Raw genomic sequence first — 25,641 nt, 5'->3', positions numbered from 1 at the left:
CGATAAAGGTTTGAAATGGATCAACTAACATGGACACCATAATGCTGGCAGCACATGCGTCCACATCGATCAAGTGCCACAATCTCGATGATAGATGATCTAAGACGACCAGGGAATAGTGCTACCAATGAACAAAGGTGAACAATAAAAACTGAAAGTGACACGATGATACATTTGTCCATACCCGGTGTCCCTTATGCAGGATAGATTAGGTAGATTGGTGTGCTTTACTGCGCCTGTTTCGAATAAATGTTGTGTTGGAAGTTTGCGTGATTTGCAGTAGTTTCAGTAGCGTATCGATTTTTCACCGTTAGTATATATTATTGGAAGGGGAACATTAGATTCATCTAGACTCATGTATACACATATACACACACATAATATATTGGTGAACAGTAGCTACGTTAGTAATACGAAACTAACAAAATTTGTTTCGTATTAGCACATTGATTTCTCCACCATTAGTATATGTTATCGGAAGTGGGATGTTGGATTCATGAATGTAATATACATATATATATATATATATATATTTTGTGTGTGTGTATATATATATAGACACATAATATAATGGTGGATAGTAGTTACGTTAGTAATACAAATGTAATGAATTTTGTTTTGTATTTTTTTGAGTTTTAGTTTTTTTTCTTTGCACTTTAGATTGTTTCAGTCGATTTATCAATATAATTAATTTTCCTTTCACATTTCCTGGTATTTCCGAAAAATAGAAATTATATTATATATATATACGAATATATATATATACACACACATTTACATATAGATATCCGTATAAATATATACATATAAGAATATAATGGTATATATATTTCCTTTCTCCTCTTGCACTCTTTTCTCCTCTTGCACTCTTTTTTCCTCCTCTCTTTCTATCTTTCTCCTTCCTCTTCCATATCAAAAAATCGGAGAAGAGACTTGAGGTGGGCTCCCAAGTGCGTCGGGTAAGAGGCTTGAGTTTCCCCTGATCACCGCCCCAAACTAAGGGCATTGTTTGCTTGACATGAATAATTTTAAAAGGATACCATAAGGGTACATACAATCTTTAATTAAAAAGATAAAATAATTATCCAACGGTGGGCATGTACATCAAGGCCTCCCACCAACCGAGGGCCAAGTTCCAAGTAGGGAGAGTTCACATCCGAATCCTTTAAATTTTGTTCAAATTTGGACTAAATTCCAAAAGTTGAAGCGGAAATACCCTCACCCAACTGTACGAATTACCGCCCCATGAATAACCCATGATTACCTCGTCATAATTTGGACGTAATCTAATCAGTAATCACTCCCGGTCCCGACGCTTTAAATAATCCAGAAACACCTCCCTTCATCCTCTCTCTCCTCCGGTTTTCAAACGCACTGTTGCGAGCAAGACAAAGAGAGCTAGTGAAGCAAAGCGCTCACCGCTCAGCAGCGAGCAACCACCCGAGCCCCGACACCGCGGCTAGGGTTTCGCCCCCCGATCGGGTATTGCGAAGGCAGCAGGCCACTTCCCGTGCGGCGGATTCGGAGTTCGCGGCGTGGGGCTACCGAGCGGTCTCGGCTGATTTGGATGGTGGGTTGCGGCGCCGGGGCTCAGATCTGATTGAGATGGCCGACAGCGGCGGCGAGGAGGGGAATGCTTCGGTGCACAAGGGCTCCACGCGGCGGCGGGGGCCGGTGCAGACGGGTCTGGATGCGGACGAGCTCCTCGCGCTGATGCACGGGTCGGATCCCGTCAAGGTCGAGCTCAACCGGCTCGAGAATGAAGTGAGAGGTGAGTTGATTTGTGGCTTTTATAGCTTGGATTCAATTTTTGGCAGATTTTTCTGGATTTTAAGGGTCTTATTTCGCAATGTTTGATTTTTTTTGAGGTTTCAGATAAGGATAGGGAGCTGGCCGAGGCGCACGCGGAGATAAAGGCGCTGCGGTTGTCGGAGAGGGCGCGGGAGAAGGCCGTCGAGGAGGTAATCTCCGAATGCTCTTCAGACTTGTGTTAAACCGTCGTTTTCAATGATCATTTCATTTGGTTTGTAGATTGTAGTAGTGTCGGCGGACGAGATATTATGTGCAAAATTTGGTGGATTTGGGGAAATAGCCTTTGAGAGGCTCGAAAATAAGGTGTTCTTTAGTAGGAGTTTTAAGGGCAAGATATTTGAACTTGTGGTTGTTTCTGGTGGTATATCATTCAGTTGGGTTGATGGATTCTAAGGATTTTTACACCTCATTTCTGGGTGGCATTTTTTTTAGTTCAGCATGTGTTTACTGTTATGTTCAAATAGTTTAATTTAGCTTTTTTGGCACTCAAAACAAATTCGTTTCTTTTTCGGCTGAGCGTCAGATGAGTAACTCCATAACGGCTTGCTGCTTCTTTTATGGTTTCATTTTTCCTTTTCCTCATGCCCTGGTGGTTTATCAATAAGGTATAGCATAATACAGTGAGCCAGAATGTCAGTACTTGGGACTAATTGTGTATGGAGTATTTGTTCTGTGCTGGCGTTTTTCCAAATATGTCGGACTGTAGGAGTTTGCTAGAGTGAATAAATTCCTATTCCCTGATCTTGGAGCTTCTTCTACAAGTTTTGTGGAACCGATTTTCAGGACAAAGCCTTAAAACACTTTTGAAGTAGTGTGCTTATAGTTTTCCCAATTTATATCCTGTCTGTGATCTATTTGTTTCTTAAACATATGATTATAGTTTCAATATTTATTGAGCCTGTCCAATTGAAATGAGAGTTAGATTTACAACAAACCATGTCCAGTGTGATCTTAGTTTGGTGAGTGAAATGTAGTCACCAATTTTTATAGAAATTAAGGTAAATCCTACATTGATATTCAGCTTTCCCTTCGAGTTGACGTAAGATGAGATATCTCGTTTTGTGGGCATTTATAATTCATCTGGATCCAAGTTTCCTTTAAGATCCTCCATTCACTTCTCCCTTTGGAACTCAAAATGTCATAGGTTTTCTGAGCAGTTAAATATATCTGGTTTTTATATCGTCCTTGCTTATTGGCAAATCTAAGTAGCTCCTGAAACGTGAGTGACTCAACTTTTGATTTAGGATCAGTTAACGAACTCAATCCTTTAATTGAGATTTTGTTCCATTTGGGTGCCAAGGTAAAAGTCTGTTCATCTTTGGTGTATAATTTTGCATTTATTTGCGTTTTTAGATGTTTCAAAGTAGCTATTTCACCAGCTAAGGAAATATTTTTCAAATGAAAGCTACCTTTTCACTTTCCACATAAAACCGGTGTGATGCAATGTTCCGTCCAGGGACAATTTAATTTATATAGATGACCTGACTCACATATCGAAACTAGTATGCTATTCGCGAAGTTAGCTCATGCTTGTTTTCATGATGAGAACTGGGCTATGTATTAAATAGATGAAGAAATCAAGGGAAAGAGCAAGTGTTCCTTGCATTTTGTTGTTGACGTTTATTTTAAATTGTTAATATGATTGTTAACTTGTTGTATTGTGATGACAGCTCACTGCTGAATATGAGAAGCTGGATGACAAACTCAAGCTGACAGAGTGTCTCCTTGAAAGCAAAGTATATATCCTATGACTCCTTTTAGTTGTTTCTGTCCCCTCTATTGGCTGCTCCCTGATATAGTGAAATTTTGCAGAACCTAGAACTAAAAAAAACAAATGATGAGAAAAAGGCTGCAACGGCTGCTCAGTTTGCGGCCGAAGCAACGCTACGAAGAGTACATGCAGCCCAAAAGGATGATGACATGCCGCCTATTGAAGCCATTCTTGCACCACTTGAAGCAGAGTTAAAGCTTTCTAGGCAAGAGGTAACACTGTACCCCGCCCTGTATCTGTGATGGGAGTAATCATGTTTTTCTCATGCTTCTTTATATATCGATTTCCTCTCTTGATTGCATAGATCATATGCATCTCCTATTTATCCAGAGGATGCATATTTGCAATAATTGACAAAAGAATGCCTGGTTATTTTCAGATTGCAAAGCTCCAGGATGACAATAGAGCTTTAGACCGTTTAACAAAACAAAAGGAGGCAGCACTACTAGAAGCAGAAAGGACTGTACAAATTGCATTGGCAAAAGCTGCTATGGTTGATGACATGCAAAACAAGAACCAAGAGTTGATGAAGCAAATTGAAATCTGCCAGGTAAATGGAGGCTATTGTATTTTAGAAGGCCTTTATAATATAATAACCAGTCAAGTCATTCTGATTAAACTATTCCATTTGTTATCTCCCTGGATTGCAGGAGGAAAATAAGATCTTGGACAGGTTGCACCGCCAAAAAGTTGCAGAAGTAGAAAAGCTTAGTCAAACTGTGAGAGAGCTGGAAGAGGCTGTTCTTGCTGGTGGTGCAGTTGCCAATGCTGTTAGAGATTACCAACGGAAAGTTCAAGAAATGAATGTAACATACTATCCTTCAACTGTCTTAATTTATGCAATTCTTCATTAATTCCTTGCACAAACATGGTTGACCTTTGCTATTTTCTGATTATGACACACTTAGGAAGAAAGGAAAATTCTTGACCGTGAACTTGCTCGGGCAAAAGTTACCGCAAACAGGGTTGCTGTTGTAGTCGCAAATGAGTGGAAAGATGCTAACGACAAAGTAATGCCTGTTAAACAGTGGCTTGAAGAGCGCAGGTTCCTGCAGGTAGGATGCTTAAACTGTTTCTTATAGCACATCTGTGCTTTTAAATTTCTTACAAGAAAATATGCTTCTTGCAGGGTGAGATGCAGCAACTTCGTGACAAACTTGCTATTGCAGAGCGAACGGCCCGATCTGAAGCTCAACTAAAGGTAGTAGTCGATGTTCATTTTGAGTTATAACTTTTAAGCCTGAGACTTATAAATTTTGAACTGATTATTAAAAATTGTCTGAACTCAGGAAAAGTATCAGTTGCGTCTAAAAGTTTTAGAAGACGGATTGAGGGGGGGCCCGAGTGGTTCTAGTCGTCCTCCTACGGAAGGGAAGAGTATATGTAACGGACCTCCCCGCCGACTTTCACTAGGTGGTGTTGATAGTATGTCTAAAGTGTCTCCAAATGGTGTGTTAGCAAGGAGATCTCCATCTTTCAATTCAAGATCCTCTCTCTCTACCAGCAGCAGTTTGGTCCTGAAGCATGCAAAAGGAACTTCAAGGTCATTTGATGGTGGTACCAGGTCGTTAGACCGGGGAAAAGTTCTTGGGAACGGACCTCATTCACTCAATAGATCTACAGACGCTGTTAAAGATTGTGAAACAACTGATAGTTGGAAGGCTAATGCAGAAGAAAAAGGTAGCGAAGCCACAAATAGTGAATCAAGTGATATGGTCTCTGGCGTACTCTATGACATGCTGCAAAAGGAGGTAGTTTCCTTGAGAAAGGCATGCCATGAGAAAGACCAAAGTCTTAAGGACAAGGATGATGCGATTGAGGTATGGTTCTTGATCAGTAATATACATAAATGTTTTCAGATTTGCCACGTGGAATTGTATTAGTGTGGTACAGGCCATGTCAGTGTCCAAAACAACAACTATAAAACAGAATGGACGCAATACTTATTATTGCATTTGTGGGAACAGCAGCTGTGGTATTATGCTTTTGCTTATCACCTATTGTTTGCAGATGTTAGCAAAGAAAGTGGATACGTTGAATAAAGCAATGGAAGTGGAGGCTAAAAAGATGAGGCGAGAGATAGCTGCTATGGAGAAAGAATTCGCTGCAGTGCGCCTTGAGAAAGAACAAGAAAACAAAGCCAAACGACTTGGTAATTTGAAAGGACCTGGAACTTCTCATCAGACACTTTCTGGAAGGTATGTCCTTTGAAATGTTCTATATGAGAACTTGATCTTTCTTCTATTGGAATGCTCAAACGCATATGCCTCAGATATGGAAAATTTGTTAAAACCTAATTATGCCATCTACTTCAATTGTAGGTATTCATATGTCAATTACTGTTAACCTTTTAATTGATGCTGTGATTAAATCTGTTTTAGCATACTTACTTTTATTCTGTCAGTTGACTGAATCTTGTTTCTTGGTCAGGGAGTTGCCTTTCTCAGGCTCAAATTATCTAGCTTGCTTATGTGTTTGTTTGTAAACAGCGAGCTACTTTTTTACTGGTGATGTTGAACAGCAGGATTCACTAGTTCTAACACTAAAAGTTGCCCTTTTTTATATATTTGGCTTCGAAAATATTAATATTAGCAACTCAAGTTATTTGCTGACAAACAAATAACACTAGGACTGTATTTATTTTGGGCAATATTTAATGTTGCATCTTCATTTGTTTATGCCTTCCTAAATCACCTTGGATTCTGTTTTATTGCTGCAGAACTGCACCACGGGGTGGGTTGACGCGCAACCTCCAATAGCATACCTCTAACATCAGGCAGCATGAAATTCTTCCATAGGCTTCATTTCCCATTGTATTTGTTCCCCTGTTCCTAATCATTTTGTGATGAAATAGCACAGATGACCCTGCGATACCTAGATTGGGGAAAGAGTAGGTTTGCATCTGACACGACTTGCTTTAATGTAGTGAAGGTAATGCTTCGGTAAGGTTTAACCTTGGGGCACGCTCTCATTTTGTCGAGGCAGTGCACGTTATGGTTGTATAGGTTGGACAATCCTTACGAGTATTCTTTCCATATGTAGTTGAGTTAGTGTGTTTGCTTTTGCATGTCTGGGTTGTGAATATCGTTATATTCCGCTATGGTCTCCTTTCTACTCTGTTTGCCCTTGGTTGGACTGGAATTGGTTCTTGGGACACCGTTTGTACTACCATCTTGTTCGACGTCGAGCTGAATCAGAATGGAGTGGTTTATCATTTGATGGCATCATGTATTATATAAGAATTTGCTAGTGCAAAAGCCAAACTGCCAAGGTCTTAGCATGGAACTTCTGTTCATGATTCGGAGGTGGGCTGCAGCCTGCAGGAATTGTTTTGGATTTCTTTGTGGTGCTGGCCGGGTTACCAGTTTGATGCTGTCTGTAAGGGTATGTAGCTAGTACATTGGAGGTACAACATGAGCGGTGGGTGCAAGTGCGTGCTCATACACGTTTCTAGACTTGATTTATGGATGCAAATTATTGTTAGACTGTTCTAACATCTAAGACTTGATTGTCATGCTGGCGTGGCACTGATTATGAGTCTAGTGTGCACCTATCTGCATGTGGGCGAGTCCGACACCCATCCACATCACTTCGTGGGCTTGAATTACTGATCTGCAAATGAAACATTGAGCTAATTTCCTTTCATCTCTTGTCTCGTGAATCCTGATGGTGCTTTACGGCCACAAACAAACACCTTGATACGGTGCCAAGGGGATAGACTTGTCGCGTACTCGTGTGCCTCTGCGTGCCCGGTGGTAGCGCGTGGACAGAGCAAGCGCAATCCTTGCTCTGAAGGCGCGAATGGCTGCACGGCTGGTCATCTTGGAGGGCGTAGCATCCGAGACGGCACTGCTGTCGTTCAGGTCACTTGTGGTGGCGATCCCGCGAGTGCAGCCACAACTGATAGCGAGTGCCTGCAGAAGCGGATGCCGTCGTGACGAGAGGAAGAAGAACAGACGCATGGCGGCGACTAGACAGTCGCGTTGCGTCACCTTTCGTGCCTCGTGTACAGTCACCGCTGCTGGCGAGTAATTGCTACACGAACAGCTGCAGCGCGCCTTGTCACCAGCTTGCCACTCTGAACCAGTTGTCATCAATGCACATGCAAATCAAGTTTAGTGACATGTTTCATGATGGCATGGCGCAGGGGAGTCCTCGCCGACCACAGTCTGAGCTCGTCGGCCAAGGCGGAGCTCGCCACCGCGGTGGAGACCGGGTGCCTGTCCTCCACCTCCTCTTCCCTCTCCCCGTTCTAATCGCCGCGGGCCCAATCGACGCCGCCACCGGATCCGGCGTCGTCTTCCCGGCGGGATCCGAGCGGCCGGCGGCCAACCACCCTCCTCCCCTCACTAGTCGGCGACGGATCTAGCAGGATCCGAGCCGCTGGTGGTGGAGCTTCGAGCTCCGCCCGTCCTCCTCGCCTTCCCTCGTCCGCCGGCCTCTCTACCTTGCGGCGGGGGGAACGTGAGCTCCCGGCTGCGCGAGGATCCCGCCAAGTACGACCTGTATCCCGCATGGACTCCGCCGTCCATCACGAAGGAGAGGAGCAGCGCGGGCCCACTCGCGTCTTCTGTTCACGCGCTTGAAAAAGAGCTCGATTTGCTTTCTGTTCGTTCTCTCGCCTCCACGTCGAACGAAAATTCCACTAGGCGGTTATCGGCACTATTTATTTAGTTTGAGATTCGTATTAAAAAAATACATAAAAAATTATATGATGGATGGAACAACTAACTAACGGATAGATAAGTATCTGGTGTGAGAAATATATAGTTAAGATAAAATGTAAGTAGGATAAATAAAAAAATAATGGATAGATGAAGAGTTGCATTTCTCTCTCCACGTCGGGTGGAATCCGAGTCAGCTAGCTTTGTCGATATCATGGAGATGGCCTAATGTGTCTTCTTCAACCTTGGTCCTTGCCTCCTTGGCATCCTCCAGCTTTCCGTGTTATAGCGCGTGGGACGGGGAGCAGGAGGCATCGTCGTCTGTTACATTTCTTTGTCCAGGCCACTTTGTGACCGTTTTTTCTCCTCGTTGCTTCGCTTTCCACCATGGTTTCCTGTCCTTACTGCTTTGTATCCATTCCACAACCGTACATGCAGCGAATGGGCTGCGGTTGCTTCGCCTGGAAGGCCCTCTGCTTTCAGTGCAAGTCAAATCAAGTCAAGGCTCCAGCCACTGAGCGAGTGGGAGCAGGATTCTGAAGCATTTCATCATTGCATGAGGCTATGGGTGTTAAAATTGCTTCTTTTTGTGGCCCTTCGTCCTTCTTTGTAGAGATCTTGGCGCGGGATCAGGAGGTGATCTTCGTCCCCTTTTCGCTGCCGACCGTCAATTGGTGGAACGGACTAAAATAGCATCGTCATCAACTCATCGGTTTCCTTTCTGTTGCAAATGGGCGATAAAAGTGTGTTTCTGGTGGACTACATATCTCTTCGTTTTACCTTTTAGGAATAAGATGCGATTACTTGGTAATAATTTATTATTTTTCCAGTACGTTTATCTTTCTTAGGAATAATATCAGAGAGAACGCATATCAATTTTATAGTCTGTTTGATTGAGGATTTATTTTTTGTTACTCATATATATTGTTTTAGTTTGGCTTATCGGATATATATATACGTCTTCAGTTTGGTCTGAGAGTAAAGCTTGATTCGAATTTTACTTCGCAGCCTGATTCGATAGAAACAAGCTGGGTCATCTATTAATGTCACAAAATCATCTTCATACAAACAACCTATCACAATCTCAACTATCAGCTCAGCTTATCCAAACAAATACAACCGACTAAACATTTTTCTTTTCAACAAATATAACTACATTTAGCTTATTTTCTCTCAACCTACTTACACATACGATAAGACTTATACAGATAACTAATTACAACCTTAATGTTTCTCTTTCAAAAAGAACTTATCATTTTTAACGTAAGGTTTGATAGTGTCTCTTGTTTTAGAAAAAAAAAATAGAATTATTATCTATTCCCGAATTTGTTGTGACATTTGATTTTGAGTTACATGATAAACTCACGAATGCTCTTCCAAATCTCAGTCCATTCAATAAGATAATTGCTTAATTGCTAAAAAAAAAGAAATTACTATTAAGGATGATATACAAATCGCTCTAAATATGTAGATATGAGGTAGGATAATAAATGGAATACCACCGAAGATCACATGGCAAAAAAACGAATGCCCCTATTCAATTACCCAGTTCCGGCTTTATCTTCCGTGCCATGAGCCCCTCCATACCGAGCAAATCAACACCGCACACGGTCCCTCGAGATCTCCTTGCACGAATCCCGGAGAGAAATCGACGGCGCCGCTAACCTCCAGCTCTATCTAATTCCTCCCCGAACTACCGGGCCCACCTTCCTGGCCTCCGTTTAAATGTTACGTGCACATTGACCCGACTCCACCCCAACTCTTCTTCCCACCAAAAACCATCGTTGCTGGCGAGAAAAAGCCGAGCTCTCATCGCCTCATCGGTGGACCGACGCAGGAGAAGGTGCGATCTCTTGCGCCGCCTCCCCACCTCCCTTCCCCTGCCGCCGTTAAGTCGCCGGTGAGCGGTAGCCCGGCCAAGCGGTCGCGGGATCTCGCCTCTTCCGGCGCGCGTGATCGTTCCCTTCACTGGGTGCTGCGAAGTTTAGGTTGTCCCTTTTAGTGTTGGTGACCGTTGCGGGGTTACAGGCCTTTTCCGGCCTTCCCAGGTGCGTGAGGAGGGTGATCTAGTGGTATCGATTCGCTTCTTCGTGGAGGTTTAATTTTTTTTTTTGGGGGGGGGGGGGGGGGGAGGTGAATGGTTTTGGGGGGTTTAAGTAGGGGTCTCTGGGTTTCTCAGTTGGGATGTGATAATCTTTTATGTTTATTTTTGGGAAGGAGTATGGGTGGAGACTGGAGAGTGTCAGCGGTGGAGAAGTCGGGGGTAATGAACGTGTTTGATGATGACCGCTGATCGCTTTATTTGGCGACAATTTTATTGCTGTGAACGAAATTTTATCTTATCATCAGTCCATGCTTTACCTCAGTAGTATTTGTTAATGCTTGATGAAGAGGGGTGTTTCGTGTTCGGTTTTCTCGCCATGTTTTTGCTACTGCATTGCTTTGATTTAGGCTCCTCGAGGGAAACATGGGATGCTTTTGTTTTGTAAGATATGATTATGTATGCATCAGGATATCAAATCAGACGCCCAATTCTCAAAAAATGTAGAATTCCTAATATCAGAAAATTATAGTAAAGTGGCGAGGTAATCTAACTGGAATAAGAGAAAAGTAAAATATGTTTTTTTCTGAAGTCAAGGCCTGCCATATATCTCCGGAGCTGTGTCTTTCCTAATGACTGATTAATTTCATCACGATATCTGTTGTTGTAGTTGTGATATGCACCATGGGCCGGACTCTTCAGGTGTCAGGATTTGCTCTAACTGACAGTGCTGACAATGTCAAGGATTTTTTGGAACGAATTGCCGGCACTGGGACTGTCTATGCTCTCAAGCTAAGGCATCCAAAGAACATCTCTGCAACCTCAAAAGCGTTTGCTATAGTTCAGTTCCAGACACAGGAAAGTGCTTCATTGGTAGAAAGTGCAGCTCAAAGAAATGTTCTTCGGAGTGGACGTTTTTATCTGAAAGTCAAACCTGCGGATCGTGACATTGTTCCAAAACCAAGAACTGCAATGTTTTCTCTGGAGGATGCAACGCTGCATCTTGGTTGCATGGTTAAGGAAAGTGTACTATCTGTTCTTTGGAGTGCAAAGGAAGTTTCTGTTCAATTTGGATTTGATATGAAAAAGATTCACTTTTACCTGTCCCACTATCATACTAAATATAAACTTGAAATTTCTTACGAGAGTATATGGGAGATGCAGCTTCATCGTCCACCTGCTTATAGGTCGCGGACAAAGTTCCTTTTGATTATGGTAAGCCTTTTTACAACGTAAACTTTATTGTACACATCGCTTGGTTCTTGTTAGGTTCTACCTTCGCTATCCTTAAAGATTTATAAATGATTGAAGTAGGCATTAGTTACTATAACTGAGTTGTTTCCTACATTTCGCTTGTCTTCTCGTATTCCTATTTCCCTTGTCTTTATGTCAATGAATTGTACGTGTGCACCATCTTTTATAGCATACTGATGATCCATTCAGGCAAAGGCTATGTTACGTGAGTTCCACATATTTTTGTATTTTGGTGGAATGGAAATGACATGTGCTGGTATAACTGATTTCCAATATTTCGCCAAAATTCTTAATAACCTTCCAACTGGTGATCCGGTGTAGTATTCTGTAACCAATCTTTAGTTACTTATAAATGTAGTTATTTGGTGAAAGTTTCAGACTTTAGAGTTTAAATAGATTCAGAACTTTGTCCGTTTCAGGTTCCGGCGGCTCCTAAAATTTATGAATACCTCCCACGACGTTCTGGTCATGTGTTTGAGGATCCTTTCTTTAACTATTTTAGGGATGACACAGATGATCAATGGACCAGAACAATTGATTTTACTCCATCAGCTAGCATTGGGCAATCATCTATTCTCTGTCTGGAGGTGCCAAAACATTGTGATCTCCCAAACATTGGTGACTACTTTGTTTACTACAAAGAGCACAATATTGACTTTTATTGTCAGAATGGGTATTCATATTCTTGTGGTACCCGCATTGTTCCAGTTGTGAAATCTCCTGATAACATAGATGTCCCCTATGAGATACTCTTCAAAATCAATCATTTGGTTCAGAATGGGACACTCAGTGGGCCAACAGTTGATGGCAACTTCTTTCGTCTGGTTAGCCCAAAATTTGTACCGATTGATCATATAAAGCGCGCGCTTTTAAAGATGTCATTTTTGAAAAGCACCTGCTTGAATCCAACAAATTGGTTATCTGTGCAATACTCAAAAATCCGGAAATTACGCCATGCACTGCAAAGATCACCTCATATATCTCTGGATGATGGATTGGTTTATGTCCACAGGGTGCAAGTTACCCCTGCTAAAGTGTACTTTTATGGACCAGAGATAAATGTATCCAATCGTGTTGTAAGGCAGTTCTATGATGACATAGATAACTTCCTTCGGGTTTCATTCGTTGATGAGGACTGTGAGAAGCTCCGTTCAACTGATTTGTCACCTCGTTCTGCTTCAGGGAATAATGCAAGGAGAACTGCTCTGTACGATAGAGTTCTGTCAGTCCTTTCAAATGGCATCAGTATTGGTGACAAGCACTTCGAGTTTCTTGCCTTTTCTTCAAGCCAGCTCCGAGATAACTCTGCATGGATGTTTGCTTCTCGGCAGGGATTAACTGCGAGTGACATCAGGAAGTGGATGGGGGACTTCCGCAGCATCAGAAATGTGGCAAAGTATGCTGCAAGACTTGGCCAATCTTTTAGTTCCTCAACAGAAACCTTAAAAGTACACAAGTATGAGGTCGAAGAAATTCCAGATATAACAAATGGCACGGAGTACATATTCTCTGATGGAGTTGGAAAGATTTCAGCTGATTTTGCAAAGGAGGTGGCTATGAAGTGCAAACTGAAACACTTTGCTCCGTCTGTTTTTCAGATAAGGTATGGTGGTTACAAAGGTGTTGTCGCTGTTGATCCAAGATCAAATCAGAAGCTTTCTTTGAGAAAAAGTATGTCAAAATTCCAGTCAGAAAACATCACACTGGATGTCCTTGCATACAGCAAGTACCAACCGTGTTACCTGAATCGACAGTTGATTACTCTTCTGTCGACACTCGGTGTTCGCGATAGTGTCTTTGAATTAAAGCAAGAGGAAGCCGTGAGGCAGTTGAACAGAATGGTAACTGAACCACAGGCTGCTATTGAAGCAATTGAACTTATGCCCATGGGACAAATAACCAATGTGGTTAAAGAATTGTTGCTCTGCGGCTACCAGCCTGATCACGAACCATATCTTTCCATGCTGCTGCAAACTTTTAGGGCATCCAAGCTGCTAGAATTGAAAACAAAGTCAAGGATATTCATCCCATCTGGACGAGCAATGATGGGATGCTTGGATGAAACCTGCACGTTGAAGTATGGCCAGGTATTCGTTCAAGCTTCTTCCCGTGCAAATGAGCATAGCAAGTTTATTGTGACAGGAAAAGTAGTCGTCGCCAAAAACCCTTGCCTCCATCCGGGTGATGTCCGGGTTCTCCAGGCTGTCAATGTTCCTGTTCTGCACCACATGTTTAACTGTGTAGTCTTTCCGCAGCAGGGACCAAGGCAAGTATTCTAGTACTTTTTAGAAGCTCTTTTCTTGGAGCATATTATTTCTCGGTTTGATATGGTAGTACCAATAGATATTTTAGTGTAATTGCTCTTCAAATTGAGATTTTAGAACCTAACCCTGCTTCAACTTTGTAAAGCTTAGATTGAAGAACCTTTTTATTAGTCCAGTTTGGGATAACTTAAGGCCATGTCTTATGTTGTCCTTTTATTTCTTCTTGGATGGATGTTATATTCTTCTCTTGTGCGGCAGTTGTTATCTAAACTATTTTCAAATTTGGTTGTTCTTGCATGCAGGCCGCATCCTAATGAGTGTTCAGGGAGTGATCTTGATGGGGACATATATTTTGTTTCTTGGGATCAATCTCTCATCCCAACTCGAATGGTGGTGCCTATGGACTATAGTCCAGCACCAACAGAAACATTAGATCATGATGTTACGATTGAGGTATTATAAGTTTCTAACCAAACCGTTCATCTTCCATGTCATTCATGCTAAAAGCTCATTTATTGACTGTGAGTTGCTTTCTCATGGGCCTGGTTTCTCTTACTTCTGAATGAAACTATTGAGTCCAATATTTTTTGTCTTGCATGATTTGGACTTGTTTATTTGCAGGACGAATAGAGAAATGACTGTGCACACTGTATATGTAGGTTTTGATTTTATATAAGATTGTTCATTGCTACCTGTTCATTATACTCTTCCTACTGCCTGTTTCTTTAATTGTGAATATCTGAAATAAACAACAACAACAAGGCCTTTTAGTCTGAAATCAGTCTGGTAGTATCACTTGTTATAAGCATAACTTTGGAGCGAAGTCAGTACACCCTGTTGCTGTACTTTGTATGGGATTCCTCCATACTTAAAAACTATTTTTTGTTGACTTAGAAAGTCAGTCCAAACATTACCATTGATTGGATTTATAAATGTCTTTTTATTTTTTTATTTATACCCCCTCCCGTCACAAATAATTGTTGTTTTGGACATTGACACGGTACTCAAGACACAACTTTGACTACTGATTTTTGCTGCAATATATTTATAAAACGTAGCAAACATATAATAATAAAAGTATTTTTCGAGACAAATCTACTCATATCATTTTCAAATATCCAAACTAAATACATAAAAAGTAATTTATAATCAAAGTTTTGTATAGTTGATTGCACGCAACCCAAAGCGACACTTATTTGTGACTGGAGCTAGTAGATAATATCATATAGGAACAGCAGCGCTCCGCTAGATTGCATTCCCTCAAAATGCACCATGTAGCCTGCTTCAAGTTCTATGTTTTGCAGTGAGTTTGCATGTGAAGAAGATGCTCATTAGCCTAAGCTACTACATGGATTTTTATCTCTCCATGAGTATCTCCACCTGTCCTCTAAATTTTGCACATTTGCGTGAAACAGTTATTGTCCAGTTAATTACATGAATTAGCAATCTTCACTTTCCCATTTGAATTAAATTATTACCAGCTTCATGTTCTTGTGTTTTAGAACCTTATTATATATAAGTTACATGATGAGCTAATAGTGCAGTTATATGCAAATTAAATAGTTACCTTTAACTTTTGAACAAATCTCATACCATGCTTTGGAACAATGTTATATCATGCAGGAAATAGAGGAGTACTTCACAAATTACATAGTTAATGAGAGTCTGGGAATTATCGCCAATGCGCATGTAGTATTTGCTGATAAGGAATATCTGAAAGCCGAAAGTGCGTCGTGCATTGAACTGGCCAAGCTCTTCTCTGTAGCTGTTGATTTCCCAAAGACAGGAGTGCCCGCTCAGATTCCACCTGAGCTACATGTCAAGGACTATCCTGATTTCATGGAGAAGCTCGACAAAGTCACCTATGTATCACAGGGTGCAATCGGGAAGCTCTACAGGGAAATAAAGAAGCACACACCTCGCATAAAGTACTTCACGAAGGATGTGGCAAGACGGTCTTATGACACTGATTTGATTGTTGATGGCTACGAAGAGTACATTACCGAGGCTATGGAATTCAAGGAAGAGTACGATTTTAAGTTGGGTAATCTTATGGACCACTATGGCATAAAAAGTGAAGCTGAAATAATAAGCGGATGCATACTAAAGATGGCAAAGAATTTCACCAAGAGTAGTGATGCCGAAGCAATTAGAATGGCAGTGAGATCTTTGAGGAAAGAAGCGAGGTCATGGTTCAGTGAGATGAGTGCAGACGAGAACTGGTATCGTCAAGATGCCTTAGATGCCAAGGCCTCCGCTTGGTATCATGTTACTTATCATCCAGAGTACTGGGGCCGAAACAATGAAGGATATGACCGACCACATCTTATTAGCTTTCCATGGTGTGTATATGACAAGCTTGTATGCATCAAGCAAGGGAGGAATTGCCTCAGGAATATGGAGCCTGATCTGGTGTCCCTCATGAATAACATGAATCAGAATTTGAGATTCCATTGAGTATGACCATCAGGTTTGCTCTTGTACATATCTTTGTGGTCGTTTGCAATGAGCATGTCGATTGTGGCGCATGATCTGAACGACGAAGGCAAGCGAACTGCTACGACTGACAAGTGTATGCTCGTTTACTAAATGCTTGTAGCTTGATTTGCATTGGAACCTTGTGTTATTTCTCGCCTTTTGCTAAACTGTGTAATATTTCCATCTCTTCCTTTGTAACCAGAAATATGTTGTTTATGAATGTTTTTAATGTTGGATTCCTATTATCGAGTCATATAGGTCCAGTAACAATAGTATCTGTGTTCTCTGGTATCTGCCGTAACTTCCGGTTACAGTTCATCCATACCTTATATTCAGGTATAGATTTAACAAGTGTTGCACTGAACTGCATGGACGACCCAAGTTAAGAATGAGCAAAAAATCTATTTGTTCCAGTACCAAAAATAAAATGATACATCTGGTTTTTAATATTAATTTGCACTAACTTAACAGTAACATTCACAGGACTCGTACCGAAACAGAACATAAATGAATGGTTGTGGGGGAAAAACATACAAGATGTGAGGTGTGTTCTTACAGTGGTTAGTTTTGAGCAGCAGAAAACTGTAAAACTCTGGATGAATCAACAGGTTGTCAAGAAACCGGGGTAAGCAGGGAGAACTTTACGTGCAGCGAGATCCTCCCCTTGTCGACGTCGAGCCTCGCACCGGTGATGAGCCAGTACCCTGGGCTGTCCTGCGGCCCCATGGTCACCTGCGAGGTGTCCACGAACCTGAGCATCTTCTGCGCCGCGACAGGCACCGGAGGCCCGCCGGCGAGCACACCGGAGTCGATGTTGACGCCCGCTGGCGAACCTGGCCGCTGCCTGTCCTTCTGAGTGCCACCTCCTCCACCGGAAGACCCAGCGGAGGACACGGACAGGAAGCTGGACTTCCCCGACAGCCTCGTCGTGCCGCGCGCCCACCTGGACTGCACGACGGCGCAGCCGGGGAGCTCGGAGTAGAGCAGCCTGAGGTGGAGCACGTCGGTGGAGTCGTGCGCCGCGACGTGGAGCTGCGCGCCGGTCACGATGCAGGCCGCCCGGCGGTCGCCGCACCACCGGGGTTCGTACTTGACCGGCGCGGTGCAGACGCGCGCGAACATCCGCCACCGCCACTGGACCGGCTCGTAGTACCGGTCGTCGGAGGCCGCCTCCGACCCTCGCCACACCGGCGGCTTGTCGGCCCGCGCCGCGATGAACGTCGGGGTGGCCGACAGGTGCTGCAGGTGGACGGCTAACCTGACGCACGAGCACGATGCAAGTGAGTCGGTAACCCTGATCTTGAACAACTGCGCTTACATAATAAAACGTTCCGTAAAGGGATCGTGTGCCGTCTCGTCGCATGTCATGTGTCAGGATGTAGGCTGTGCAAGTGTTGCGACGCTGCCCAGGTTGAACCGCCCGTCCCGTCCTGTCGCTTCGCCTCCGACAGGCTGCCGGCCACGCGTTGGCCGTTCGCACCTGCAGAAACGGCTACCGCTTCAGCTTGGCGCGTCCGCAACCACGCGCCAGGGTGACCATGGTCCGCCGTCTGCTTAGATCGTGGGTCGCATGAGGACCACGTGCGGCCTCCGCGTCCGCGCCAATTTCCAGTCCAAGATCGGTCGTGTCCCGCGGCGATCGATTTCGCAGCGCTCTTTTCTGGTGTCGCAGCAGCTGTAGAAGGCGATCCATGGAGCTCACAAGAATCCAAAGCTGAACTCCAAGGAGAGTCTGTGCGGTATGGCTGTAGAAGGCGATCCATGGAGCTCACAAGAATTCTTCGTTGCAGTATGGCTGAAGGAGTTCAGCTTTGGATTCTTGTGGGTTGTCTTAACCACAGGGTCTATACGGAGGCAATGTGGTTTTTGGATTTTGTTTTGGTCGGGCGATGGAGAGGCGTCTTTAGCGGGTTGGCTTTGACATATTACCACGTTTTTCTCTCCCAGTGTGGGTGAAGTTGAACTTTTGGGGGTTCGTCAAGATCCATTTAGTCCATATTAGAAGATTGTGGAGGCTGGAAATTGCAGCAAGCAAGCGTTCAGAAGTTACGGTGTGTATGATGAATAGAAGTTTGTTTCTTTTCCTGTTTTTTTAAGCCAATTTGTTTTGGCCTCTCTAGATGATGACAGTGTAGTAGCTATATGTATCCTTGATGTTTTGACATCATGTTGATATAGAGACCAGAAGTTATATTTTATTTATCTAGATGATGGCAATGTAGAAAACATGCATGTGGCAGCGAAAAAAGAAAAAAAAAAGGAGCGAAGAGTTGATAGAATCACATAAGAAGCCATTGATAAATTTTTGAAAAGTAAAATGGACACTATAGAATCTGGATGAGTTGATGATAATTGCTGTAGAGGAGCAAGCTAACGGGAATCTGAAAGATCATAGCCCCAAAGACCATATTGACTATGTAAATAACTATGATGTCTAGAAAGTATTTAAGATGATCTTATTTTATATACTTTAAGTGTTTATCAAAAACAATATTTTAATACATATATTTTTTATCTTAAAATTAATATATTTATTATTTTTTGATGTTTTAATATAACCGATCCCGTTTTTAATTTCACCCTAAACCACTAAAATTTCAGAACAGACCTGAAAGCAAACCCTGAATGGCCGACGGGCGACCCTGAAGAATGCCTAGCCTAGGATTCCTTCCGCACCGCGGCCTCTTCTGCTAATCCGGTGTCGGTGGCAACAAAACAACCGCAGCTCCTCACTTCGACGAGGGGGCCCACCGGATTTACTAGTCCCCAACCTTTTCCTGGTCGCTCTGCCACCGTTCCTTCGCCGCGGTGGGCTTCTGTCGCGATGTTCATCGCTAGGCGAGACAAGCCACTCCACCGCCGCGCAACATTCATGTACGTGCATTTTCAAAGTCCACGTGAGATAAGGCTGGGCATCGCGATTGTGTTTTGGTTGATGGTGGACCCAGAAATCTCTTCTCACTGTGTATGCAAGTGTGCAAGTACCCACTAAGACACGCGAACACATTCAACGCTAGGGGCAAGTTGCAACCGTTGGATAAAAAAGGTGCGGTCTAGATTGAGGTATGAAGTGTACGGGTCAAGGCGGCTCGTTGCTGAGAGCCCGAGACGGCTTCCATCCCAAAACTCTCGGCACCCAAATGAGCGGAAGGTAGGAAACGAAAGAGAAGGCGGCGGAAAGCAAGTAGGGCTGGCCCCAAGTGGGGTCGAGCGGGGCGGCCACCACGAGCCCCCAAATCTCAGGGGGCCTCATCGTGCATCTACGTGCATGTGTATTATATAGTAGTACACTTTGGTTTTTAGTCCAAAACTCCAAATTTCGGTCACACGTGAATGCTTTATGGGTCGACCCAAAAGTGGAGCACCAGAGTAGTAATCCGCAGTCCATCGTCCGCTCTCTACAGAGGCCCCCTAACCTGATCACTACCTCACCCGGATGCCTGGTTTGTTCGGTCGCACTCGCACATCTCATGTCCCAGTCCAGAGACGCAAGGGAAAAGGTCAATCGAATTGCTTTCCTCCTCCCAGCGCCGCCTTCTTCGTTCGGCCTTCAACAAGACACGATCAACAATAGCAACTTCGTGAATGAAGGTATGCCCTAACGCAGAAATGTCTCACCTGACGTATGATGATCTATTGATGCTCCGGTACTCCCCACCCTAAGTCCTATGGTTGCATGCTCATTGCAATTTGCTGATTTGCAGCATGCCATCAGAGATACACATTATTGCGATTTGCGAATTCTACATGATAATTGATAAGATTTACTTTAGTCGATTCAATGCTTTTATAGATTTGCACTAGTTTTCAATCGCTAATGTGTTATATTTTCAATTTTTAGCACATTCTTATGTTATGTTGTCTAGAAAACATACATCTGGCAGCGAAAAAGGGGGAAAAAAAAAAGAGAAAAGGAGCAGAAGAGTTGATAGAATCACATAAGAAGTATTGACAAATTTTTGAAGAGTAAAATGGACACTTTATGGAATCTAGATGAGTTGACGATAGTTGCTATAGAGGAGCAAGCTAACGGGAATCTGGAAGATCAGAGCCCCAAAGATCATATTAATGATGTAAATAGCCATGATGTCTAGAAAGTATTTAAGATGATCCTTACTTTTATATATGTAAGTGTTTATTAGAAATAATTTTTTAATACATATAATTTTATCTTAAAATTAATATATTTATTATTTTTTGATGTTTTAATATAACGGATCCTATTTTTAATTTCATCGTGAACCACTAAAATCTCACGACCGACCTGAAAGAAAACCCTTGAATGGCATACGGGCGACCCTGAAGAATGCCTAGCCTAGGATTCCTTCCGCGCCGTGGCCTCTTATGCTAATCCGGTGTCTTCGGCAACAAAACAACCGCAACTCCTCACTTCGATGAGGGGGGCCCACCGGATTTACTAGTCCCTAACCTTTTCCGGGTCGCTCTGCCACCGTTCCTTCGCCGCGACGGGCTTCTGTCGCAATGATCATCGCTAGGCAAGATAAGCCGCTCCACCGCCGCGCAACATTCATGTACGCGCATTTTCGAAGTCCACGTGAGATAAGGCTGGACATCACGATTGTGTTTTAGTTGATGGTGGACCCAGAAATCTCTTCTCACTGTGTACGTAAGTGTGCAAGTACCCACTGAGACACGCGAACGCATTTTTTATTAGAATCGGTCATTTTTATTGAGATTTATATAAAAAGTAGGTGAAAAAAATTATAAGATATGTAAGAGAATCAACGAATGAATGGATATTAGGTGGAAGTGATAAACCGTCGAGATAAATCATGTGTGTGCAAAGCATACGGAAATGCATTCCACCTAAATCCTATGTCTTTCGTCCTTAAATTTTTTAAAAGATTTGGGCATGAAATGATGAAAGGTACTAAAGTTATCAATGAGTATTCAAATTTTGGTATTTTGGCCCTGGCTCACTGCCTTCTTACCGGTTGTTTTTCTTGCCCTCCAGGTGCAGTCGCATCCCAGTGACCGGCAACGTGGGAACTATCACCTGCATTTTGTTGTTTCTCAGTGACCATGCCATTTTTAAAACGAGCGATCACGCGAAATCGATACTAGAAATAGAATACAGATGGTTCTCCGGGAAGTTAAAACATCGGGCACATAAAAATTCCTCACCTCACTTGAGCTGACATAGAGCTTGGAACCCAGCAGGCTGAAATGCAACGCCGGGCTGGTGCCCTGCCGGTGCGAGCACGGGCCGAGAGGCAGCTCGCCGAGCACCGGAGCCCACATCTTGTGATGCTGGAAATCCAGGAAGTACTTCAGGTCAGCTACAGGAGGCTTATCTGTGACAATAATTTCATCTGTTATTTCTCCCTTCAAATAAGAATTTTTCTAGTTATTAGGTGTCAGTTGCTCACTTATGAATTATAATAATATGATTTACTACTACTTGAGATGGTCACTTGTGTGAAGCCGAGTGTGTGTGTGACAAGGCTGTTCTTTTAACGGCGACAAAGTCTGTTCTGTTCTTACATCTGAGATAGAGGTTGATGGCGTGGGAGAGGTAACCGGCGCCAGCCACGCCCCTGATGAGGGAGGTGATGGGCACGGCCTTGACGTTGATCACGTCAGGCGTCGCCGGCACGGTGAGGAGCCACTCCGAGTGGCTGCCCACCGTCGTGTCCCCTCCCCTCTTGGAGTATATCACCGTCACGCCCTGAAAACCAGCTCAAAACCTGAGTGAAATTAATCCTCTCCATAAGCAACCGAAATAGCTCACAGTTGGCGATCACAAGATCGTAACAGTAGCTACCTCTTTGGAAGATACCAGGGTGGTGATCCCTGCTTGAAGCCGTTGCTGTGCTACCTGGGCGTCGAACACATTGAAGGCCTCTGGTATCTGACACCATTGCAGTATTTCCACCGATTTTTAGCAAAAAGTTTCAGCCTTTTGAGTGTGAGAATTCTACAGAAGTAATTAACACCGTTAACTAATTTCGACCTTGAACTTGTCTTTGGACTTGCAGTGCAGCGGAGGCACCGGGCATGCCCCGGTGAAGAGCTGGTCGCCGAGCCTGTCCAGATGCTCCTTGATCTCTGACGGCGACAGCGGCGACGACCTGTCCTGCTTCACGCACACCACGTCCTGCCCGCCCATGCTGAGCCCTACGATCACATGCGTCCCGTACTTCTCGATGAACCTGCGTGCCCATCACAGAATCGCGTTGCATCTAGATCAAGTCAGTAACGTCAGTGCAGTTCCCTTCCCTCATAAGCAATGTCAATGTCAATTCAGTATCCGAAAGCTATGTGTCGTATGCTTTGCTTCCATTCGTCAATGCTGACATGTTCGGAGTTCAGACTAGTTCAGATTCAACAAAGACGGACAACAATGGGGGGGAAAAAAGGAGATATGTGTGTGTACACGTCTGGACATGTTCCATATTTAATTTGCTGAAGAGCTGTCACGATATCAGACCAATCTATTTGTTCTGTTGAGATAATTATGCTTCGTGTTATTTAGAGCTAATACCGTACCCAATTTGTTGCAGCTGGCTTGGGCATCTGAACTGCTTGGTTCAGTTACTGACTCAATTGCTGCAGACTTGGAGCATGTCCAAGTCCTGCAACTGATTTCGCTTTTTCAGTATCTATCGTGATCTGAAGGTTTTGGAAAGGTGAAAACTCTTCTTGTTTACGGAACCAAGAAGTCTACGTCGTTCTTCCGCAGACATCGATCTAGCTAGCCTTTTCAATCTCTGTCCACATCACCACATGACAAAACTGTGTCCAGTGGGGTGCTTGCTTGGTCACACGGGACGCTGAAGGACGGCCCCTGATGCCGCCGCCGTCGTGCATGGCCCCCGATGAGCAGCCGGCTTGTGAACAGGCTTTTCGATTGGAATCTCCCAAATTAAATGCAGAAGGCTAAGTTCAGAGCTTTTAATTTCCTTTTAGGTGTGAACTTGCTGTTTGATAATTTCTTTCATTCTGCCGGATAATGAAAAATTCTCATGTTTGATTCCGCTAAGGATGGATCTTACAGAATTCACCTATCCCAATAACAAAGAAAACTGACTTAAATGATGTTGTATCAAGAGCAAAATTAGCTAAAAGGATGGAACATAATTATTACAAGAACCTACGTGACATAACGATCTTTATATATTTCCAGTAGTAATTCTAGTTACTATTGGATGTAATATAGGTTTAGTGGTTCTCAAGCCGTCAATAATTAGTAAAGCGGCGGATCTGTTTGCAACTTCTCTAGAAATATTGGCCGAGTGGTACTTCTTTCCCGTATTTCAAATATTGCCTATCAAGATCATGGCCGCAAGAACGTGCACGAACCTTGCGATGGCCGAGGGGTCCCATGCCGCTGGCACGTCCCTGAGGACATGGTCGGCGAGCGCGAGCGGGCGGCGGTCGAGGCGGAGGTCGAAGAGGGAGATGAAGTAGCCGTCCATGGCGAGACATTTCGTGGCGGGCGCGTCCTGTGCCCAGGAGCCACTGTCCAGGTCGAAGGACGCGTTGAACAGCCCCGACGGGATCTTCCCCTCCACCGAGCTCCGCTGGCTGAACAGCTCCGACATCTGCACACCATGCCTCGAGATCCGTAAATTTTTTACTACAGGTAAAAATTACGTGTACTCAATTGGGAAGATGAAGAGGTCAAAGTCAAACGAGACAGTGTCCAACTCGACGGGCTGTAGTTTATATGGAGAACTACCAATTTACACTAAATTTGATTCCAATTCACAAACTCGTCTAAATGTATTGCATTAAGAAAAAAAGATACATTTGACTGTTTTCTTTTATCTGGATATTTTCTCTCTATCTGTTTGGTACTATTTCACTGAAATGCAGCATACTAGACACCGACAGTACACCGAAATAAGAATAAATGTTTATTCTCCCTCCAAAGTGCTGAAGGTACTTTGATGAGTGGTTCTGCACGCGATATAACGTAGAATCGCCCAAGTCTAGTCAACACATTCGAACGATTTTTTTCTCTCTCAGTGTCATTGTATTCACCGAACCTAAATCTTACAACTTGTTAATTTTGCAATTTTGTCCAACTTGGATGTACTAATTTGGCATCTGAATTCTGGATTAGAAAGCAACTCTCGTGCAATCAGTTTCTTCATCTTAGAAGAACGAAATGAGATTCAGCGCTGAGGGCTGAAGATATCAATCTATAGACAATGCAAATTCAACCAAAGTTTTAAAACACCTAGTTTCTAATTGAACAGCACACTCCTTGATCAGGTTCAAACAATGAACTAACAAAGAAACAGCCCAAATATAATCTTTTATTTCCATTTTGCTACAATGTATTCATCATTGCAGCTTCAAGCAGAATCTTAATCTTCTGAAAAACAAATTAAGCTCAAATCAATCTTCTGCTGATAGTAAGTATTTCACGCAAGGCACTGCGCAGTGCTCACCTTGTTGAACTCGAGCACGCCGGACTTGAACCGGACGCGGTCGCCCTTGCCGCACTTCACGTCGACGGGCACGCCGACGACCGTCCCTACACCGGGCACGCCGAGCGGCGCCGTCTCGAGGCCGCTCCGCTCGACGATGCACCCTCCGGCGTCCTTGCAGAACTTGAGCCTCATGTCGCACGTCATGTCGAACCCCCGGCCGAGGCACCTCACCGCCTTCTCGGCCGCCGCGACGGCCATTTATCGCTTTCCCTCGCCTCTCTGCCCTGGTCTACTATGCACCAGCCATGTCTTGTTGGTTGCCTCCTACTAGTTGACTATATATGCCATTGCTCTCTCCAATCAAACTAGGATTATTCTCCTTTTTTTTTTTCATTTTTCTTCTTCTTTTTGGTTGAAATGAGGCTGGTTCTTGAGGTGTGTGACTCATGACTCATGGTGAGTTAGTGATTTTATATATGGGCAGAGAAATAGGTATGAAGAGGAGACAGGAGAGGCGATGCTAGTGGGAACTAATGTTCTTCCCTGAGCTTTCCAAGGGGTAAATGTTGACTGACGGCGTGGTATTTACTAATTTTTAGTTCTGAGTTTTATTCATGTTTGCCGGCACTACAAAACCATCTTGAGTTCTTGGCCTAATATGAACTAAGAATTTGTGAAGGAAACAACGGTCTTGCCCCATGTTTCGCTCAAAGCTACCAGATACCTAAACACTTCCAAATATGATGTGAACATGACTTCTCAGAGAGACTGAATCCCTTCTCCAAAAGATCAAGACCGTGTCGCTCGCAATTGCCACATGTTCACCAGTTACGCAACAAGTGTTACACTAAACGGCAGGCGTATTTGGTGAAGACTTGAAGTTGGACCTGACTTGAAGCTGAGCCCATCATTTGCTCACACATCACCCAGGTACAAACTCCAGAGACCCTGCACT

The 25,641-nt window shown here is 43.6% G+C and overlaps 3 protein-coding genes across 5 annotated transcripts; 2 read left to right on the top strand and 1 right to left on the bottom strand.

Moving 5' to 3' along the window:
• The first annotated feature begins 1,356 nt into the window (after window positions 1-1,356).
• Window positions 1,357-6,805, top strand: LOC133921293 (microtubule-associated protein 70-2). Its single transcript, XM_062366105.1, has 11 exons — window positions 1,357-1,771; window positions 1,876-1,961; window positions 3,483-3,548; window positions 3,625-3,795; window positions 3,963-4,133; window positions 4,234-4,389; window positions 4,492-4,638; window positions 4,713-4,784; window positions 4,873-5,403; window positions 5,594-5,781; window positions 6,303-6,805. Exons 1-11 carry the CDS (start codon window positions 1,606-1,608, stop codon window positions 6,340-6,342), a joined length of 1,794 nt encoding a protein of 597 aa, XP_062222089.1. The 5' UTR covers window positions 1,357-1,605; the 3' UTR covers window positions 6,343-6,805.
• A 3,157-nt stretch (window positions 6,806-9,962) lies between these two features.
• LOC133921289 (probable RNA-dependent RNA polymerase 1) lies at window positions 9,963-16,526 on the top strand. Its single transcript, XM_062366100.1, has 5 exons — window positions 9,963-10,090; window positions 10,959-11,503; window positions 11,962-13,808; window positions 14,109-14,259; window positions 15,430-16,526. The coding sequence occupies exons 2-5, from the start codon at window positions 10,973-10,975 to the stop codon at window positions 16,261-16,263; spliced, it is 3,363 nt and encodes a 1,120-aa protein (XP_062222084.1). The 5' UTR covers window positions 9,963-10,090; window positions 10,959-10,972; the 3' UTR covers window positions 16,264-16,526.
• Window positions 16,527-16,707: 181 nt separating this feature from the next.
• Window positions 16,708-25,603, bottom strand: LOC133921290 (MACPF domain-containing protein At1g14780-like). Of its 3 annotated transcripts, none has more exons than XM_062366102.1 (8): window positions 24,705-25,603; window positions 23,608-23,849; window positions 22,259-22,457; window positions 22,070-22,156; window positions 21,790-21,973; window positions 21,430-21,599; window positions 21,237-21,301; window positions 16,708-17,542 (listed from the first exon to the last, which is right to left on the bottom strand). In XM_062366102.1, exons 1-8 carry the CDS (start codon window positions 24,942-24,944, stop codon window positions 16,897-16,899), a joined length of 1,833 nt encoding a protein of 610 aa, XP_062222086.1. In that variant the 5' UTR covers window positions 24,945-25,603; the 3' UTR covers window positions 16,708-16,896. The 3 variants fall into 3 exon arrangements, with proteins under 3 accessions (XP_062222086.1, XP_062222085.1, XP_062222087.1); XM_062366101.1 differs by having other exon boundaries at window positions 16,708-17,537; XM_062366103.1 differs by having other exon boundaries at window positions 16,708-17,537; window positions 23,608-24,628; window positions 24,705-24,844.
• Between the last annotated feature and the right edge of the window lie 38 nt (window positions 25,604-25,641).

This window comes from Phragmites australis, chromosome 6, assembly GCF_958298935.1.
Source record: "Phragmites australis chromosome 6, lpPhrAust1.1, whole genome shotgun sequence".
NCBI lineage: Eukaryota > Viridiplantae > Streptophyta > Magnoliopsida > Poales > Poaceae > Phragmites > Phragmites australis.
The sequence above is the reverse complement of the archived record's forward strand: the minus strand, read 5'-3'. Positions and strand labels throughout refer to the sequence as shown.